Raw genomic sequence first — 21899 nt, 5'->3', positions numbered from 1 at the left:
CCTGTTTACAATCTTCCTTCCTCTGCAAGTTAGAGGATGGCTTGTGGAGTTGGTATGTAGAATCATATTCTGGATAATCCTGTCTTTTGATGAGGGAAATCTATGCAGGTTGTCTGGCTTGGATGTTCTGCACGAGTGGGTTTGCATATGGGGGATGGAGGCTGGAATTCGTCTTGGAGCATGTGCACACCAGCTCTGTGTCAAACGCTCCTCTTGGACCTTGCAGCCAGTTGCCTTTTCCTGGAGACATGTTCAATAGATAAAGTCAGAAATTTAGCAGTTTCTGCAGTTGCTGTCTGGGTAGGAATTCTACTGGTTGGAAAAAGATGGTTGGGACTGTACAAATAAACAGGAACCTGGGCAGTGCCAAGGAAGAAGTTTTAAAAAGAATCACAGTCATGGCTCAGTTGCTACACCAAGAACACATCTGATCCACTTTTTTCATTCATAGTGTGGTATCTGGGTGACCAATGTAATAGCTGTGGCCTGAAGAACTCCACACGCAAAGGAAGAAATTGCTGCATCATAAGTCAGTCAGGGAGGGAATGTCCCTGTGAGGTCCCAGCAGGCCTGAGAAAAGGGAAATCGCTTCTCTGGGAAAAAGGACTTCCTGTCGGAAGGCGGATAAACGTTTCCCCTACTATCCCTCATTTGCATTTCTTGCATATGCGTGGCAGTCAATACTGTTTTGCCCATCAGTCAAGCCTGGAATAAAGGTGTAAACACACCTAAATTGATTAAATATCATGATCTTGGTAGGATATTGAGAGGGTTTTTTTTTTCCCCCCTCAACATAGAAAAGTGTGATATCGGGAGTAATTAATGACAGGGTTCGTGTGCTAAAATTGGAGACAATGGATCGCATTACCTGTGATAAACGAAAGAGCTCTGAAAAGGTCTGAAAGACTGAACTGAAGCAGCTAAGATGGGTCACCAGAAAGCTATGGACCAAACCAACCTGCTTCAACTGTGTTGAACAAGCTCAGCAGGTTTTGGCAAGGGTTTTGGCATTGCTGGATGGGAGAAGTGTTGACAGATAAGAGAGAATATTCAGAGCGGGAGAGCCAACCATAGTGCTAACAAGAACAACAGCTAACCATGTGGGACAGTTTCTACAAATCTAGTATTGTGATGGGAACAATGAGAACATACTTTTTTTTGGGTAAATATGGCAGTTTATCTCTGAAACAAATAATTATTCCCACCAGCACATTTTGTCGGACACTATTTATCTGAACTAGTTTTTCATTCCTTCCCCATTTCATTCCAGAATTTACCAATTGCAAGATTTACTATATTAGCCTGTTCTTTCTTTCCAGCATTTCAGATGAATAATATCACGCATGAAGTGCAACCCCAGGCCAAGAAAGTTTCCTGGGTCGCACCTACAATAGTGGCTTTGTCACTCCTATTTTTGTTTGCCTATTGACCTCACTGCAAAAATTGTGTTTGTATTACTTTCACCAAGGAACATTGTAAAAATTCCCTCACGATACACTGGTGGGCTGTAGGAAATTGCCTCCCGCATTCGTTCCCGTTATCTTTTATTTAAAATGGAAGAAAACCTTCATTTTGGTAGCTTGGTTTCCACAACTGCAAGATGAATACCCTCTCTAGTTTTGTCTCACTCTTACGCCACTCCTGCAGTACCTGCACATGCTCACTTCTCGGCTGCCACTACCCGTGGCAGGCACCGAGAGCCAAAAGTTTGATCCTAACGACACAGAGAGGAAGGCATGCTCCTTCCTCCACGTGCCTTTTCACCAGCAAGCGAGCCAAGGGATTGCAAACGCCCGCCCAGTGTTTTATGGGCCCATAACACAAGCCCAGCTGGTGTGAGAGCTGCTGCCCTCGAGCAGCAGTGACAGAAAAGGTAAGGTCGTTGTACACAGGTTGCTGATTTGCCTACTTTAGTGCTTTTTGTGTTATTTTCTGGTGATTATCAACAGTAACGTGGGCTTTCTCCCTTGTATTTCCACTGGTAGGGTCCAGCATCAGCATGAGCCTCTACGAGCTGCTACAGGGACAGGGTCCCGCTTGACTAGGTGGCTTCGCTCTCTCAACATCCCCCTCCCCTCCGACTTCTACTGAAGCCCACACCTGATATTGAGCGGCCACAAAGAGACTTCTGAGGAACTAAAAGGTACTTTGAGTTTCCAAGGAAAGGTCTGAGGGCCCCAGGGTATTTGCTGGGTCTGCTGATCTTCTTTTTGGCCTCTTTCTATCTTTCAGATGTCCCAAGTTGAGGAGGTGCATCTCAAACAATTCTTAGAAGAATGAAGGACCACTCTTACACAACCTTTCATCTCAGCTCCCCCTCCCTTTCCTTTTTTTTCAAATGTGAAAGACAATGTTTAAAACAAAGCCCACTTAACACAAATAAATGTAAATAGGTGTACAAAAAATTGTGTACAAGTTAAATATTAATTATTGAAATATGGTAAAAGCATGATTTTTAGAAAATAAAGTATTTTTTCTTTCTGTAGTTCTGCTGTGTTGTTTTGATAATTTTCCCCGATGTGTGTGGGGACCAGCAGATCATGCTAGCCATTTGGTTTGGGCACTGCTGAGGAAACTCTCAGAGTAGGCTGAGTCTCCATCCATTGGGGGCCAAATGACTGTTTGTATTTTTGTTTGTGGCAGGAAGTCACAGGGCCTCAAGGAACACTGAAGGCAAAAGTTTCAAGTCGAGAAAGATGACAGCCAAAGAATCTTTGAGGTGAATACAGTTTTCTTTATTGAAATAGTACCACCCCCCATGCTTCTCTTGGGTCATCAGAGAGCTCAGAAAAGTAGCCTGCACTATGTAGAAGCTACTAAAAGAAGGGAAAGCTGGATCTGACATGAAAGAATTAAAATTTTGTAGATAGGTATCAAAAAAATCCAGATTCTCTGGTGAAATGGAGCAGAGTAGTCTACTCTAAACGCGAACTGTAATATGACAATCTGTGTGACTGTAACTTCCCACACAGTATTACCCATTTCATTGTAAGTCAGGCACGATCTAAAAAGGAGAAAGTGGCAGTTTGATGTGTGCCAGGTGTTGGGAAGTAATCCCCGGGCTCACAGAGTCCACTGCAGTCTTAGGCACCCCTTCAACAGACATTTAGTGGAGGAGGACCTCTGTTCCTGGCTTCCCCTGCCACAGGCCATAATATGCTTCCAATTCTCATAGTAAAACTAAGGTCTGCATTAAAAAAGGCCACAAATCACAAACTGTGATGGAGGAGAGGACAGGAGTGTTACTATGTGTAACGAGGGCTGTGTAATAGCAGGTTGGTTGTTAGGGAAATTACCAGCTAGTCCTGAGAAGTGGACGTTATTCAGTGCTCCAAAGATAGGCAAAATATTCAAAGGTCCCTGCCAACATGAATAGTAAGAGCTCTTCTGCGTTTCTAGCCACAGCTTATCTCCAAAGCTTCAGAGAAAGGTGAGTGCCTTTGCTCTTCTTAAAACAAGTGTATGGATCACCAGGTTAAAAAAAAAAAATTAAAAACATCTGTCTTACGCTGTGACCAGCAGAAGCCTTGAAATTTGGGATATAAAAGTTGGAAGTGCAGTGTGGAGAGTAACCAACAAGTGACAGCAGCTGGGCTTCCTTACAGCAGTGACCGCAAAGGTGACACCCCAAGAGGGACATCTCAGCTGTTGGTGCTTAATGCCAGTGTTGTCCTGGTTCTTCCCAGGAGCCTTCCAAGCTGTTCTGTCCAACAGTGCAGATTCTTCCACTGTGTTTGAAGGTCATGCCTTGGACCTCCTAACTATCAGTCTAACTTTATACTTTGTTGATACCAATACCTCAAATAATAGTACACTCTACTGAAGAGACATCTCTTCCTGTCTTTCCACCTTCATTTCACCAGGCTACGTAGGCTGAGATCTTTTAATATCCACCATGCTGTTTCTCTGCTTTCCTTAATTTTTTTAATGAAGTATTTGAGGACAGTGACACCATATGTCATGTAATGTTACAACTATTTGACTACAAAATAGTAATTAAGTGTAAAAGTTTGTGTCTGAAACAAAACTTGAGTGGTACTTAAACCCATTTCCCTGCACGCAGGTAGAAACACTGAGTATTCTTTGCCCATTCCTAATCATTGTTCTTTGAGCTCTTTTAAAATACACTTTCAAAAAAAGATCCTACAAAATTCTTAAATAAAATTCTTTTTTCCAGTGTATAACTGGGGGTGGTGGTGGTGGTGTGTGTGTTGTTGTGTTTTGTTTGGTTCTGTTTTGTTTGTTTTTTACTGGAAAGTTTTTTCTGAGTGTTCTGCACTGTATTTAGCCAATTCATATTTTTCTTTTAAAAGAAAATACTGACTTGGAAATTAAACTTTAAATTGTTTATGAGCTTTGAAATTTTGGGAGAATTCTTTGTTACGGGAAATTTTACAAGGTTATTTTCATGTGTGTTTATACTGAAATCTAATAGTTGTGATGAACCTTCTCTTAAAATGGATAACAACAATGTCATTCATCTGATTTTAAAGGAAGCATATTGCCTGGTTTCAGCTGAGATGAAATACATATCTCAACTATATAACTATGTGAGACTACAGAGTGTATAATCCATAGCTTGTAAAGTCTGAATAAACAGCTCATACTGTCTGCAGCAGGTTGAGGAGTTGGTACTCAATCCTTATAATTTTATTATGTATTCCCTTTGGACTCATCTGGGTTATTAAGATACTATATGAATTTACATCTGCAATTTAATAAAACGGTAAATTATAAGATATCCTTAATGAGACATTGCCTGATTTTTCTGAGGGAAAAATATTTAAGAATATAAAAATTGGCATCTGCAGTATATGAACCCACTTCTGCCCCTAGATGGATAAGTGGAAACACATATAGTGACATAGTAAAATCTCATGTGCGTTTTGCAAATCACTTTATAGAGGTGAGTACAATTTCTTCCACTGTTACGGTAATTTTTGGAAAATTGTGGAAATCTAGACAAGTGTATTAGTTTTTCAAGTACAAAACCTTGGGCCAAACTGTGTAATGATCAAAACAATCAAGATGGATGTAAGAGCCGCCAGCTCTCCTCAAACTCAGTATGTCATGTACCAGAATTCATTACATGGTTTACTCAAGCAAGTATGAAAAACCACAGGAATAAAAACCTAGCTTCATATTCTATCAAGGGCAGATGGAAAAACTTGCAACTCAGCTCATCATCTAGAACTATGCTTGATAAAAGCTTTAAAGTGTTTTTGAGTGAGAATGTTAAAGCCAGAAATGTCAAAGTTGGTGGGGGAAAAATGAGTAATGTGTTAACTCATAGACTTAAATATTTATCTGAGTTGTCCCACCCATGACATTATATTTTCCATTTTATTTTTCAGTCTGGACTATCCTGATGGCATTATTACTAATGGAGTACTAGTGGTAATGTATATTTCTTACAATCTTTCCTGTGCCTACAGAACAAGTGTTCATATTTTTAACTCTGGAAACTTTGAACTGTGTCCCAAAGCCAGTACTATCAGCCACACTGTCCTACTGAGAAAAAGGATCTGTTGTTGGCACGAAGGATCACTGTTTTCCCATCACTCCAGTGCGGTGCCACCTTCTGCAAAGGCATGCTGTGAGGCTGCTGTCAGCATGCATGTGTCACCTACTTTCTTCTCTAAACTTGAATTTCCTACCCCTTATTCCCACATTACACCCAGAACTACCAGGCGTTAATAAAGAAAGTGATAAAGTGCTCATAAGAAGGGTCCCACATCTCAATATGCCTATTATTCTGAATAGGTCTCATCTTCTTTACTTAACTGTCTTTCCAAGTTCAAGCAGCTCATGAGTTGTTCCTCTATTTTCAAACTTAGAAAAAATACCATGTCACTATTGCCCTCATGTTATCTGAAGACATAGTAATAGATAATAATTGTGTTGCTCACTGATCAGCTAGAGAGGTTGGTTGAGAACAGTATGAGTCACTTGCAATGACATTTACACTTCTCTCAATCGTCGTTTATCCTCTCTTGCTGCAGGCACGTGAGGTTTCCTGTTTGGAGGTTAGAGTGGATACAGGGAAGCTGAACCAGCAATCCACAAGTGAGGTTATTGCTTCATTAACCTATTGTTTTTGTGTTGTGATTCAGTCATTGTAACAGATGTTGAAAAATTAATAATCTGTTGTGCATGTTACTCTAGCTGTGTCACATAATACTTAGTTTCACCATGCCCCACCTTGCAGAAAGATGGTTTCTGTCAAAATTCAAGTTAGTCAAGTATTTAGTTCTGAGGCAAATCTTAAATTGATGCAGAAATAGAGCCATATATACTAGAATTAAAAATTTGGAAAGAATTATATTAGTTGTCTTAGTTTATTGCTTGTTCAAAATGAAAATTTTTAGCTAAGTTGGATCTTCTTTTAAAATTATTGTATAATTAAATTAATATTTAGAAATCTTATCCTCTATGTTTAATCTGGGTTTGAGTATGTACAAAGTTTCTGCACGTTCAGGGTTCTGAAGGAGATTTTTTTTTTTTTGGTTGCTTGAGCAAAAATAATAAACTTAAGCTCTTAAGTTTAAATGTAAAATTGTATCAAAGGGGTCTGCACAAAATGCAGACCACCACCAAATCAGGACTTTTCCTGTAAAATGTAGCTCTAATAAATGTAGCAGGACTCTTTACTAGTCTTTAAGTTCATTCAAATAAACAGTAGCTTGTGTAAAGCTGCTCATGGGGCAAATCTCAAAAAATTACGTCTGTTTCGAGATAATTCATGAACAGAAAATTGACCTTTATGGAGAAAATGGTAGCAATGGCTGAGTTGCATTATAGGAAGTTTCAGACTGAAATGTAACATGGGGAGGAAAGGTTAGTGACCTAAAATTATATGCCTCTTGGCCCTGATCTCGCAAGAGAACAGCGTATGATCTCTCTGTAAATGTAAAGGCTTTTCCGTACAAGGAACACAGCCTTTAGGTTGACAGGTTGTTTCAGTTCTGGTGACATGAGGGCACATGTCAAGTAGTCTGCATGATTTTGGGGTTTGGGTCATTTGACTGTTGTAGCAGACACAACATACAATAAAATGTACACGATGAACCGGAAGAGACTGACATCAAATAAATGACTTTCTTATTCAATGTGAATAATCCAAAATGCCATTAAACTGACACTCCTTTAAATCTAAATCTTGGTTTTATTTACTCATGGAAAACACCTACCAAATAGCACGCTACAGTATTTAAAAAATATATGATTTCTGTATATTAATGATTTATACAGATCCACCAAGATGTTTTATATCAGTTTTCAACCTGATTCAGCCACCCAAAGTCTACTTAATCATTGTGGTGTAAGGAAAATCAGACAAAAAGCATGCAGAGTAGAAGCAGATTTTATTTATTAGTTATGTGTGTTTGCTTGGAATAGTTAAAATTCTCTTTGTTCCCTGCCTCTGCATTTAGACCAGGAGCTTACATTTACAGTGAAAGGATCCCATGAAGGAAGCCAGAAGATTTCACTGGACTCTGACCCCAGCCTTAGGATCATCGTATTTCACTGTGTCATAAATGACCAGACAAGACTGGATATCATATTGCCAGAAGAGGTATGTTCCCCTTCTGTATGTTATCATTAACCTCAATGAAATTAGAAGAAGAAATTAGTGTAACCAGTGAACTGAACTAGCCCTGTTAGTAGGAGAAGTTCTAGAGATGACAAACCTTTCATGTGCGCATCCCTACCACTCTTCACGTTGTTTCAGCTGGCAGACAAAAATGAAACAGAGAAACCCGGGGTCCTTTCTTTCCCTCTGAATTCACTCCCTTTGCAGAAGGAAATAACAGTAGAAGAGGTGAGTGCAGTGAACCTTTTGAAATAAATATTTTCAAAATGTGCTTAATATTGTCCTGCTAGAAATAAAGTTACCAAGTGAACAAAATCACTGTGTAAAATTGTACAGCTATTTATTGAAAATGTTAAAAAAATTAAGACTGCCATACTCACTTTTAAGGAAGCAGGTGTTAACAATAATTATAATAATATGAAAATCATTGCAAACCTGCGTCCCAAAATTAGAATTAAGTCCTTTCAAAGAACAGAAATGACCGTCATATGCACATGCATTCCAAAATTTCTTTTTGGGTATTGGGGTAATTCCAGAATAGATAGGAATTAAAAAAAAAAAAAAAAATCCAGAATATGAGCTTAATTCAGATCTCAACTTGTCTAAATATTGATATTGAGAATGCTGTTGTATGTAATTTTTTTTTCTTTTTTTTCATAAGGTAACTTGTCACACCCTTGTTGCTCCTTCTAAGTGTGCACGCTGTGAGCTGGTGTAACACGCAAGCTTGTGGCACACTAACTGCCCAAACAGACAGGCTTGTTAGATAAGAGAGAATTTGATTCCAGACCAGGGAGTGAGACTTTGGTTAATTGTACCAAAAGAATGTCCTTAGCCATGTGAATTATTATTTGAGAGCTTCCTCTCTTACTGACTGAGCATTGCCTGAGCTTGAAGGAAAGAAATGTTTTAAAATTTGGTGATAATTAGCTTTATTTTCTGGATTTCTAGGACCAGTCCTTTCACTTGTGCTTGACAGCAAGAAAATGGTAAGATAGCCTCTTTTTGTCCTATCACCCAGGATTACTGTAAACTAGTTATCTAGGTTTTTTTCTGTGATAGGTGGAGTGATGAACACATGCCGCGTGAGTGCTTTGTCCTGTACTCACGTGGTGCCTGAGGTAAGTGCAAGTCTGCTGCAGTTACAGGATCATGCAGTTCAATATGAATTTATGAGCCTTGGTAGGTTTCCTCAGAGTAAATTAGCCTGTTTTATGACTACTATTCTTAGACATGAGTAAGACTGCACTACTTGCATATGAATTTTGTTGCCCATTTATGCCAATAGTCAGATCTGCATAATGACTGAAATAAACTCTATCCCTCTTTAACTTTGCAAAGTCACCAAAACGAACATAGGGCAGCCTGGCTTCTGGCCCTTCTCCTCCTTCACTGAGCAGAATGGGAGCTGAGACCTGACCAGCTGCACCTCTGCCAGCCCACTCGCAGGGACAGAATTGCACCAGTGATAGGTAAAATTGAAGACAATGAGGTTTTATGATACAGCTGGAAACTTCATATGATTCACAGCATCCTTACTATTGGGTGATATACAGAAGGGAAGCAAGGTGGATTTTCAGAGCATGGGAGCAGTTTGTGTAGATGAATTCAGAGCGTAGGAAGAAGAGCTACCTGCTCAAACTCAGCCCATGACAAAAGATACTGAAATGTAAATTGAACAGATACAGATTTATAGGGAGAGCAAGAGAAATTTTAATCTACTGCTAAAGAAGTTGTTTGTTTTTATAAGGTCAATCAATTGGCCTTATTCTGTTTTCAAAATTACACTGTAATATATCAAATTTGCTGGAGAACAGAGGTTACTAACATTAACCCTTGAAACATTCATGTTTGTAAAATATTGGTGAAAGTAATATTCAGGACAGAGTTTGCAACCACCAGAGGGTGATGTGACGCAGAAGATTTGGTCAATATTGAATGCTCTTCTCCATAAAAAGCGTATTTGTGTTTTTGAAGGCACAAAACATTAGCCGCCATTTGATTAGTTTTGTACCTTTTTTTTTCTGCAAATATTTTGGCTTGTGCTTCACATTTCTCAAGGGAGAAAATTCAATGTGGCTGCCTATGTGGAAAAAATGATGGATATTCTTATATATTTGCAGGATGAAGCTTGCAAATGCTTTTCTAGAAATCTGTTCGGCACACAGGTGAAAGGCTGGATTTCACAGGACAGAGGCTGAGCAGGGGGTGATGCTTGCTCTGCAGTTCAAGCTCCATCACACAGCTCATTAGGACCTTCACTTTAAATACTGTTAGTGAGCTGTCAAAACCTGAGAACAGGTGATGGTGGCATCACTTGAGTTTTCCAGTATGTCACGGTGACAAAAAGGAACAGATACAGAAAAAATTACTCCTGAAATTACCCCTTTTGGTGATCTTTCCCTGGCTTGTGTGTCTTGTCTTTGTGCCTGTGTCCACAAGAAATCTAAAGCACCTTGGAACTCCTCTTCATCCTCACTACTACTCCTTGCTGGCAATAGAAATGCTCCTTTTTCTTCTATTCCTTGATCAATATGCAGACTTGGAAACAGCTTGTTTTACACATGATTTGTGGAGTTTACTGACTACCTGGTCTACAGGTCTTGAAATCAGCTATACGTGACATGTGCACTGATTTGTCCCATTGCCTATTCCAGCTCAGGAGACCTGGACGTGCGCTTGGGGTTTAGCCTCTGCATGGAAGAGCAGGACTTCCTGCGGAAAAGGAAGAAATATGTTGCTGCTGCTCTGAAAAAGATTCTTCATTTGGAGGAGGATCTGAAAGAGCACGAGGCAAGCCAATACAGTCCCTGGTAGCAACCCCTCTCCAGGGATTGGGGCCTGGCTCACAAATTGAAACCACAAATAAAAAACCAGCTTAATTAATCCTGGTGTTCTGGGGCAGGCCTGGCCACCTAGGGCAAGCGATGAGCAAGAGAAGCAGTAGCTGGTTCATGCAGCAGAGCGGGGAAGGCAGGATAATGGTTTTACAGCCCCAAAAACTTCTCAACAGCTCCTCAATTCAACCCATTCCTGTTTATTCTTGATATTGCTCATGGGTCTCAGGAGGAAAATTTATATTGGGCAGTCATGGAACAGCTGGGGGATGCTGCCTGGGAAATAGTGTGCCTTAGCTCAGTGACAGAGACAAGGTCGTGGTCATGGCATTCGTACAGGATTTTGAGGGGAGGAAGCAAAAATTTTCACACGGACATCTGAATAAAAATACTTCAGTTGGTTTCTGCAGCACAAAAGGTGTATTGTTGGGAAAACTGACTACTAGAGTACAACTGTCAAGCTGGAAAAGAAGCGTGACTCTTACAGCATCGTTGAGTTGTGTAGATGAAATAGCTGATTAAAAGGGTAGCTTTATCACTGTAGCCCTTGCTCCTGCCTCCATAATTCAGTCATAAGTTTTGTAACTGCTTATGCCTAGCTGGGTTGTTGAAAATCAGAAAAGTACAAATATGCCAACAGCAAGTATTCTCTTTAGCTGACAATTAAAAGAAATAATGCTGTGGATAGGGCACAGATTAAAAAAACCACATATTTTGGATTTCAGAGCCAAATAATATAGGAAATAAAGTTTTCAAGAAAGCTGGAAAGAGCATTTTTACTCAGCTAAGAGTTTCCTGACACATAGAAAAGTGGTTGAGGTGGTAAGACCAAAGATGTTTTTTGAAAAGGTCTAATTACTTTGGCTCTCCTATTCATGTATTTAACTTCAAAATTATGGAAAAAATCCCTTCTACCTTGTTAACTGACTTACATTTGAACTGAACAAAAAAATTATCATTAGAATTTTAATTCATAATGAAAAAGGTTAGAAAATGTGAAAACCAAAATACAGCTTTTTGAAATTACTCTAATTTTAGTTAAGATGATCAGGTTTTCCCCATTATTTTATAAAATTTCCTAGATTTTAAGTTCTTATCAAGTGTAGGGTAGGAAGAACTTTTTTTTTTCTTTTTTTAATTTCATAGAATGGGAGAAAATTTTCTTCAAGCTCTGTTCATTGACGTTAGAACAGCAGATTGCCTGATGAAGTTAGAAGCTAATACTTGAAAGGTTTAAACAGACATTTTCCATAGGGCATGTAAGCATCCACACAACTCCAGATGCTAACGGAAGCAAAGGGTGTACTAGATCACGGAAAGATTAAGAGAAGAATAGTCTGTCTCTTCAATTATACTTGCACCTTGGAGGGGGGGAAGCCCTATCAATGATTGTGCTTCAGGACATAAAGTACTTATGGCCTGAGGCCAGGAAAGCTTCAGCTATTGTGCGGTCTGGCTGATTACAGGGTGCTGTGCATTCTTCTGAGACACTGGTCATTGTTAGAAGCAGAATCATGGATCCCTAATCTCCTCCAGCATGGTAAATCCTGTATTTTCTATGACGGCTTCTAATAATACACTTTGAGAAGAATTCCAGGGTGATGAGGTTGATTTCCAATTACATATTAAGTAAACAGCCTCCTGCCCACCTGATCTGAGTGGGTAAGACTTAAGCCTTCCCTCTCCCATCAGTCAGGCGATGGCAACAGAAGCCTTTTGCAACAATTACATCCTTTTTGCACGAAGTAACGTCACTGCTTGTATCAATGCCTGTAACCTGTTATCTGATTTCTGCAGCAAGGAGGATTGCTTGTCTCTAATACATACATGGCTTTCTCTCCTTCTGCCTTGCTGTGTTGAACAGGTGCCGGTGGTGGCCATCACGACAACTGGGGGAGGGACGAGATCGCTGACAGCGATGTATGGCAGCCTGCTGGGTCTCCAGAAACTCAACCTGTTAGACTGCATTTCCTACATCGGTGGTTTATCGGGTACCACATGGTGAGAATGACCCAAACAAGGTTTATGTTTGTACTCTCTGCTCAATACTGTTGACTGTTTGTACAGCACCATCAGCTTATATGGCACTTAGTAAAGCAAAAGCATTTCCATTTTCCCCACAATCTCCTCTGTGTCCACCTAGAGCAAAGAAACAAAACATACTGAATGAGAGATCAATTGTCACATTCATCAGCTGCTTTTGTCACCACACTGACACAGTCTATGCCTGATATTTTCATGTAAATGCTCTATTACCTTTTCATATTTTATCAATTATACCTTAGACTGAATGCAATGAATTTGTCTTTAGACTGGAAATTGAAGAAAGATGGGAAGAAGAATTTATGCCTGCCATTTGCTGGTTATTCGCACTTCCATTTTGGATTTAGAGTGCATCTCCCTCTGGTAAAAGGTGTATTTGGGGCTATGGAATTCATACTGTCACAGACGGTCCAACAAATGACGCCAAGTTACTGACCTCAGAGAGGCTGCTGCTGTGGTTGCTCATTATACAGTGCTCTCTTCTCCCAGTGGGCATACAGCAGACGATGTCATACTTAAAATTTAATCAAGTGGGCTCTAGGTAGCTCCATTCCTCTACAGCTGGTTGGAAGTGGAGAGGATTTTTGCACTGAATTGTGTGTCAGTCCTTTATATAAGTCCAAACCTTAATGGCAGGTTTGTCTAAGTATTTGCCAAAATTCTTTTAACTTCTCTGCACGTATGTGGAGATCTGAGTGTACCTGTCTGTGTTATGACCTCAAGGAGACAAGTAAGAATGGCCGTACCAGGACACGCCCAAGACCCAAGAACTGCCCAGTTCTCTTGCTGGCAGGAGCCGTTAGCAGATACTTGGGAACAAATGTAGGACTAGAGCAAACTAGTAGTGACTGCTCCCTAGGATACTCCCCACCTTCCAAGAACTGGATTTTCTGAGGACTTGTAGAGTCTTTGTATTTAATAGCCTTGAGTGGGGTTTTTTTTCCTCCCTTGAATTTCTCAGATCGTTTTTGAGCCCACATAAACTTTTATCATCAAAACCAGGAAAGCGTGGAGGTTTTGTTTGCTCTTGAAATGAGAGTATTTTAGATGTGTTTAATTTTTAGTTGTGAACCCCTTAAGAATTAAGAAAGAGGCAAACAGGTGGCACAACAGTCCTCTGAAGCCAAATCACAGCATTACTCTTCTTTCATTATTTTCTTCTAATGTTTCTTCAGGACAATGGCAAACTTATATGAAGATGCTAATTGGTCACAAAAATATCTGGAGGATGCAATCAAGGAAGCTCGCAAGCAAGTAACCAAATCCAAGATCTGCTGTTTTTCTTTGGATTGTCTGAAGTACTATTATAATGACCTGATGGAGAGGACTAAAGAAGGACATAACACTTCTTTCATAGACCTTTGGGGGCTTGTCATTGAATCCATGCTACATGATAAGGTATTACTCCTTTTTTCCAGAAACCTGATGAACTTCTATAGCTATAAAGGAGAAGAAAATAAATTCTGGGATGCCATTCAGTACTACTAATGCAAATAATTAGTTTAGTGGTTGACTAAATTCTGTATATTCAGATCCATTATTTAAACACTACTTTTGCTTTAAAGTGAGGTTGACCTTGAACTGAAGGAGCCATGGCATTGCAGTCAAAGGTGTTCTTTCTTCTTAAAGAAAGAAAAATCCTGAGGAAAAAATTATTTTGAAATATAAACTAATCACTTTGGACATTACATATTCTGACTAGAAGAGGCACTTAAAAATTTGAAATAAGTTACTTCGCCAGCATAAATGAAGATATGCATTTATAAAGTGACTTAGTTATAGACTGCATAGGGAGATGATTCAAATAGTGGGAAAGACCATTCTTTAAATATGTTATCAAGTTTTAAGAAAGAGCGATAGAAATTTTGGTACTTTAAAAATAGTATCACTTAAGTAGTTTCCTTCTGGTTTGTGTTTATACAAGGAAGATTTAAATTGTCATGTGCAATAGAATATATTCTTGCATATGAATATACTTGCAAAAAATCTTAAAATATGATCAACTCTGTCCGCTGAGATCCAGCCAAGGAAAGTACCTTACTTTCCACTTAGCCACATATTTCTTCCTGGGAATGTTTTTTTCCTTGCTGAATCTACAATCAACCTCTCTGCATATCTCAAAATCCGAGAACCCATATAGGGTGTAGCTGCTTCTTATGGGGTACTTGCCAAGTTTGGAATGTTCCATGGCAGATTATTTCTGAACAATCCAGTGAGCGGAGAATGGGAAGGAGAACCTGGATAAAGCTGATAATTCACATTATAATATTTCAAGTGCAAGTTGTTTTTCACCTCATTCCATTAACCATTTTTAATCAAAACCAGAAAGACGAGCATAGACTCTCGGACCAACGGCAGGCAGTGGATAACGGTCAGAACCCGTTGCCCATCTATGTGGCCATCAACCTCAAGTCCAGCTATAGTGCTCAGGCATTCAGAGGTAATGGTTATGATTTAGATTTCTTAAAATCTTTATAATTTAAGTAATCCAAATTAAGACTAAATGTATGTAATCAGCTTTAATAATACAATAGTCCTTTCATTCTAATTGCAAAAAAAACCCTTTTAAAATTTCAGATAATAGTGACTAACACTTAAAAATAAAAAATTCAAAGGTGTTTAGTCCTTAGAATTTGAGTTCTCTCAAATTCTCAAATTCATGTTGCCAGAAGAGAAAATATAGCTATACCACAGAAGATGCCAAACTCACAATTTATCCTGGTCACAAAAACCTTGCAATGAAATGAATTCTCATGGTGGTCCCACGTGGCCTTATTTTGAACAATTAAAGGGAAAACTTTGAATTTTTGGGTCCAGTGGCAGGAAAAATCACTGTTTCCTCTAGCATTAATTTTCACAGTATTTGTTTAATATGAGCAGCTGAGTACCTGACACCAAGTGAATGCTAAGCTCTCTGTCACTGGTGCCCTAAAGGGAACAAGTTACACATGAGCAATACATACTTTTGGGTAAGATTAACTGCAGGGGACGCTTATGGTTTCATCCAGACCAGGGCTTTTCTGATGGAGATTGTTGTATCACAGCCTGAGACCGGCCTCCCTTGATGTGACCTTATGGCATTAGTACTGCAGGCAATATAGATATAGCTGTAGCTGGTGAACGGCATATTATGAACTAGCCAGTGTCTTTCTCATTATTTGTTCCTGCTCTCTAGTACTCTTCTGTTTAGCAATAGTTAACATATTATTGCCTTTTCATGATCTGGCTGCTGTTGCCATAGAGTGGCTGGAGTTCACTCCTTATGAAGTCGGTCTCCTGAAGTACGGAGCATCTATTCGCGCAGAACATTTTGGAAGTGAATTCTTTATGGGAAGGATGGTGAAGAGGCTCTCAGAGACTCGGATCTGCTATATGCAAGGTGACTATGACCTAGAGGGAAAGGTGGCCTACTTGAGAGGTAGCTGGCACGAGTAAGCACGTGGTCTGTGGTGGACAGCACTGGGAAGACACCAGCAAACAGGTTGAGCAGGTGTGAGTTTGCATTAGCAAGGACATACTTAGGAAGTATGCCCACAAAGATATCCAGACAGACAGAAAGGAAGTATCCAAGGGGAAGGACTGAATGCATGTATCAATTAAAATTCTTCCAAGACTACTCTATCAATCAGTTTCTGTTCTCTCTTTCACATCACAGGCATGTGGAGTAGTATCTTTTCCATAGATGTGATGTATGTCTGGAATTTGGCTACTGATTCAGAGGACTTCTGGTATAGATGGACCAGAGACAGAGTAAAAGATATTGGTGAGATATTTTTGCAGTTTTTTTTTACCACGAGTATATATTGCTTATATTCTGTGCAGAGGCCTAATGCCTAAAGAGATGCTGTCAAAATCAGAGAGAGAGATGAGGAAAGCAAAGCAGACATGTCAGCTAAGAATTTTTTCTGCCTGATTTAGAAGAACTAAAGCTTTGGCAAAGCTGTGCCTTTTTCTAAAGGACATACAGACACAAAACCAGCAGTCTCCAGCAGACATGTAAAAATCATGTTGTGTTGAGAACACATCTTAAGATTGTTAAGGATATGGTTCTCCTTGGCAACTAATGCTGTCAGTAGAGAAAACCACTCTTGCAGAGGGCTGTTGTCTCCACTAAACTGCCCATGGAGAAAGCTCGCTCTTGCTGTTAGCTGCACAGAGAACCTGGAGTGACTGGCCTCCTAACTTAGCTAACTGATATTCACATGCATTCTGAAGGTGTCCTGTTCAAAGGCCAGTGTTGTCCTCCTGTATGTTTTTGGGACTCGGCTCTCCTCTCCACCACATGCGGCAACAGAGGAAGCCTAGAGTGGTGCTTACTGCCTGGCAGCTTGCTGCCTGCAGGTAGCTGTCATTTAATTCACTGACTAATGCTGAGTGTTATTTGGTAGCATAGACCTTAAGGGCTTATAACTATGTTTGATTTACCTTTGGGGTGGGGGATGGTGACAACTGTGCTTATTAGTTACTCCATTTTTAAAAATATTGATCATTTCAGAAAACTGTCCTAAACTCAGAACTTCTTCTTTCCTTCTTGCAGAGGAAGAACCTTTTCTCTCCATGAATCCCTATGAGGTAGACACATGTCTATTAACTCCCTCAAGTGCCCTCTCCTCTGCTCTGCGAGATGTCTTAACAGGACGCCCAACCATTGCACAGTATCCCAATTTTATCAGAGGCTTCCAGATGCACAGCAAGTACCTGGAGAGTGAAGGATTTTCTACCTGGAAAGGCACAGTAACACAGCATGTTTTTTCAGTAACATTTGGAGGAACTTTAGGTTTGGAAATTCATTTAGGATTTCCAACATGGAGGAGACAAGACTGACTTCTTCTGAAATTCCACTTCTCCCTTCCACAAATGGAAGACAGGGAAGCCAGATTTGAACAGCATTTCATTTTGGGGGGGGGTTGAGGGGTGAAATTGAATTTGGTGGTCTAGGGATTTTGTTCCAGTGGACAAGGTGAGCTCAGCCTGAGGAGGCAGGAGGGATCTCCCCTTTAGGGCCAAAGCTGCTTGAGGTGTCCAGGAAGAAAGGAAGGAAAAAGCTGTAGTGTGTCACTTACTCCTGTAAATCCATGCTGCTAGTGAGTCAAAGGAAGGCAGGGAAACTGGGAGGCAAAATTCTCCATTCTTCCCTCTTTAACTTTCTGCAGAGGAGCAGGCAATCTTGTTTTTTATTTGTTGTAATGAGAAATGTTTGTGTTTCAGACACAGTGATAGACTCCTTCCCAAATAAACTGATGGAAACAGCAGACGATGAGCTCTCCCTGGTTGATACTGGTTTTTTCATCAATACCAGCTACCCACCACTTTTGAGATCGAAGAGGGAGGTGGATGTCATCCTGCATTTAAATTACAGTGGAGGGTCCCAGACACTGGTAAGAAAAGCCATGGTATTTGAGATCTTTTTCCTTCATGGTCTTTTGGTCTCTAGCACTCGTCAATTAAACCAACTAGCTTTCCAGTACTGGAATGGGAATTAGGTGATTATTATCTGATTTATTATTTAGATTATTAGGTGATTTATTTCTCAGTACTAAGAAGGATATTAGAAGACAGTGATGGATATAGGCATTTTAAAATCATCAAGGTCTTCACTGCGGTGGATCCAAGAGTTTTTGAAGAGCTGACTGCAGAGCACTCTGGAGCTCTGGTACTGATTTTGGTTATCCTTGAACTGAGCAAGTTACAGAGGCAATGGAAAGTCCTGACAATATTTTAACAGGTTAAATGGGAAAACCTATGTGTCTCTGCACCTCTTTATCTCATATCAGTCTTAGGGAAATGTACTGGCTGATGCTGGACTTGATTAATAATGAAAAATAATACAATTAGTGTTGCATATATAATGATAATATAAAAATAAACATAGGCTTATAGTAAATATAGTTGTTAAAGTTTTTTTTTCATGAGGTCATAAGGTATGTTGATAAATGTATTTGTTAATAGGGAGTCATTATCAAATGATCACAAACTATGCAGAGGACAGAAAGACTGAGGAAGTGGTAAATAATGAAGAAGTCAAGACAATGATGCAGAATAACTGGACTGATGTGTTCCTTCTCCATTCTTGCAGTTTCTTTGCCTTCCCCTTCTGAACCTGTTTCACTGGAATGATAAAATCGGTCCTGTGGCTTTTGGCTCCATTTGCAAGCTCAAAGAAAGTGACTGTTTTCTTGTTTTGCCTAAAGCGATGCAGAAAATAAGATAAGCTGCAATGTCTGGTGTGGTGTTTCAGATGGCTGTTTCCATCTGAAACTTAACATCTTCCCAGAGGAAGATTCAAACCTTAGAATATTCATGTTAGCTGCTGGAGTTTAAAAAATCTAGGTCTCTGGATCTTTTTTGAGTTTTGATTCTTTGTATTAATTTTATTTATTTTTATTCATTCATCCAGCCTCTGGATCAGATTGCAAAGTACATCTCGGGGCAAGGAATTCCGTTTCCCAAAATTGAAATAAGCGAGGAAGACAGGGAGAACTTGAAGGAGTGCTATGTGTTTGAAGATGCTGACAGTCCACAAGCTCCTACAGTGCTTTTTTTCCCCCTAGTAAATGACACCTTCAAGAAATATAAAGCTCCTGGTGAGTCATCTGTGGCTAGCAATTTAATAAAAAGTCACGTGCCTAGTGTGTCCTCTCCATTTCATATCTAACGTCTCACTGTCATCTCTGACCTTCTTGCCAATGCTGGCGTTATCAGTCTCATCACTGACAAAAATAACTGGCCTGTGTCAGTGCATCTGAACGGTGAGAAATCCAGAAGCTTTCCTAATACATTTGAGATGAAAACAGGCATTTACTCCACAGGACTTACTAGACATAGTATGAAGGTAAAACTTCCAAAATACGTACAGCATGGGTGGTAGGTACTCAACACAAGCTGTTTTACTCTACAGACATGGACTTGTTATGCGCTGCTGCTTGCAAACAAAGATGGAGGCAAAACCTTCTGGAGGTGATAGCCCGATCTGGTGATAGCGCATTCATCTGGGTTTTGTTCACATATTTAAAAGTAACCTCCCAGATTGAGGACTGAGTGGACAGAGATCTTTTTTTTTTTTTTTAATATGAACTATATCCTCTGAGTGCCATCATTTATCCTGAACTTTCAGTGAGAGGGTTGTTATTTCATCCAGTACAAGAGTACCTTGTTTTCCTTTTGCTTGTACTTTTCTAGTTTAGGTAACAAAGACTTTATGTTGTCCAAGAAGTGGTCTACAAGCGCTGCTGCTGCTGAACAATGTTCTTCTCATTCCCAGCTGTTTGGGTTTACATCATTTTTGGACAGAGGTTTGATCCAGAGGCTGAAGAATACAGTGCTACAAGACTACTTTCACATCCCTCTGGCAAATTATATCTTTCCCTCCAAATCTCCCTTTTCTACCTATAATTACTTAAATGACTGATATGAGCCACATACTGCAATAAAACCTTATTGGTACATCTCCTTGTGGTTTGTCCCTCAGGTGTGGAAAGGAGTCCTGAAGACATGGCTGAAGGCAAAGTTGATGTCTCCAGCATCCTCTCCCCATTTACAACAAGGGAAGTGTGTTTCAGTGAAGAGAATTTTGACAAACTGGTGAAACTGACTGATTACAACATCCTGAATAATGAGAAGTTGATTATTCAAGCCTTGCGCTTGGCAGTGGCACGGAGGAAGCAGCGGAATTATTAGCCACCACTCACTAGCTTCAACCTTCCATGTGACATTTCTTGGGTTGTCTGTTACCTGGTGAGATCAAGATGGTTGATGCTTGCCAGTGATACTTGCAGTAGAAATCACATCATCCTGAGGACGTGCTGGACTCCATCCTATTCACATGACCGTTCAGACGAACAGATTGGAATTTACCAGTGGTTTAATCCAAAACAAACTTCAAAGCAGCAGATTTGTGTTTAGTTTTGTTACCTTGTTACTTTACCAATTGATATATATATTCCATATAAATTAATACAGTGTTGTGTAAGATAATAATGAAATATGTAGCACATTAAAATGTGAATCAAACCAGTATTTATATGGGTTTTTTTCTGTCTGGCAGAACAGCAATCCCTTGAACTGGAATTTCTCTGGTAAATAGCTAATCCATTGTGTTGCTCTTGCTTATCTTAATTATTGAAGGTTGTCGTCTCTGATTTGATTGTCTGTCCCCTATGAGGTTTTTATTTAACTGGCTTTCTTCACTAATCTTTGAAAATAAGTTTCTTAAGCTACTATCAGTGTTGTAAAAATCTATACAGTTTTCACCATCAACAAAAAAGATCCCTGGATTAGGTCATCTTTGTTTCAGGTGGTCAAATGAGTCCTCTGAGCTGCTATTCACAGAACCACCTATATTCAGCCTAAGTAGTGGTCACGTTGCCCAACTTTCCTTTCATTTTCTCTTGGAGTTGCTGCTGCCTGTCCTGTCTCATTCATCTTCACCTGCCTTGACTGTTCCTGAAAGATTACCTTGCAATTTCTCCCTGAGTTTCATAAGATGGGAAGCGGCTGCTAGCTGTTTGCATAGAATAGGGCAATACAAGAGGGCCTTTTGAGATCCCTTCCAGACATATTTTTTGCAACTGTTCAACACTTTCCTGCAAATGGTCTTTTGCAGGGATTGTCCTGAGAGAGTGGTTCCTCATCATCAAAAATCCTAGAGGTCTTCTGGGGGGAGATAGCAGCCAAAGGCTCTCTTCTCACAGCTCTGCAACAGGCAGATCACAAGCTCAGTCTTTCACAATAACAGCCCGGCACCGTGGAGCTGTGCTATACGAAGAAACTGGTCACGGCAGCTCAGAAAATGCTTGGGATTATCTTCCTTTTGATAACAGAAGACTCCTACTGTTGCAATGAACTTCAGACTGAGTCACCAGGGCAAAATTGGTGTTGAGATCAGGAGAGTCTTGATTATGCTCAGAAGTGACAAATTTGTTTGTATGGAACAAAGTTCTAGGAAACGGATGGGAGAAAAAGATTTATCTTCTATGGAAAAAACAGCTGGTGGTGCATCTTAGAGCAATTTGGGTGGTGGAAGAGGAGGAGTGGGCCATGTTTTTCACCTATGAGCATGTTAATTGCGTTCATGCACCTAAACACTTGCCAAGGCAGGGTGTAACCCTGTTTTCAGGTACAGTATTGCATGTTTAAATCTAGATTTAAATGTGGAGATGCCCTCCACACGTGAGGCAGCTGTAATTGTGGTTCAGCTCCAGAACACTAGGATATCAGCTCATGGGATCCCTCTGGGTCTTCCAGAGATATCTTTGGTTTTACTCCCATGGTTTCTAAGACCTTTTTGCTGGAAATGAAACAGAGAAGGATGGAAGATGTTTCAGTCTGTTCTACAGGGGAAACTTACTCAACAACAGGACATAAAAAAGCCAGATAGGTGCATGACACAGCCGGAGCCTGATTAACCTTGCTTTTCATCAGAGCTA

The 21899-nt window shown here is 39.9% G+C and overlaps 2 protein-coding genes across 2 annotated transcripts in view; one reads left to right on the top strand and one right to left on the bottom strand.

The window, feature by feature from the left end:
• The window catches only part of LOC142410370 (cytosolic phospholipase A2 epsilon-like), a 33405-nt gene extending 13254 nt beyond the window's left edge, over positions 1-20151 (top strand). Inside the window, exons 7-21 of the mRNA XM_075502792.1 lie at positions 5355-5397; positions 6003-6066; positions 7434-7576; positions 7733-7822; positions 8546-8583; positions 10252-10387; positions 12296-12432; positions 13650-13872; positions 14800-14914; positions 15716-15853; positions 16130-16237; positions 17012-17203; positions 17683-17852; positions 18872-19058; positions 19943-20151. Of these exons, the coding sequence (XP_075358907.1) occupies positions 5355-5397; positions 6003-6066; positions 7434-7576; positions 7733-7822; positions 8546-8583; positions 10252-10387; positions 12296-12432; positions 13650-13872; positions 14800-14914; positions 15716-15853; positions 16130-16237; positions 17012-17203; positions 17683-17852; positions 18872-19058; positions 19943-20151 (1993 nt within the window). The remainder of the gene's footprint in view (positions 1-5354; positions 5398-6002; positions 6067-7433; positions 7577-7732; positions 7823-8545; positions 8584-10251; positions 10388-12295; positions 12433-13649; positions 13873-14799; positions 14915-15715; positions 15854-16129; positions 16238-17011; positions 17204-17682; positions 17853-18871; positions 19059-19942) is intronic.
• The window catches only part of CAPN3 (calpain 3), a 233842-nt gene that overhangs the window by 207458 nt on the left and 4485 nt on the right, over positions 1-21899 (bottom strand). The gene's annotated exons all lie outside the window — the stretch shown is intronic.

Source organism: Mycteria americana, chromosome 5 (assembly GCF_035582795.1).
Source record: "Mycteria americana isolate JAX WOST 10 ecotype Jacksonville Zoo and Gardens chromosome 5, USCA_MyAme_1.0, whole genome shotgun sequence".
NCBI lineage: Eukaryota > Metazoa > Chordata > Aves > Ciconiiformes > Ciconiidae > Mycteria > Mycteria americana.
This window is presented reverse-complemented; position numbering and strand designations above follow the sequence as displayed.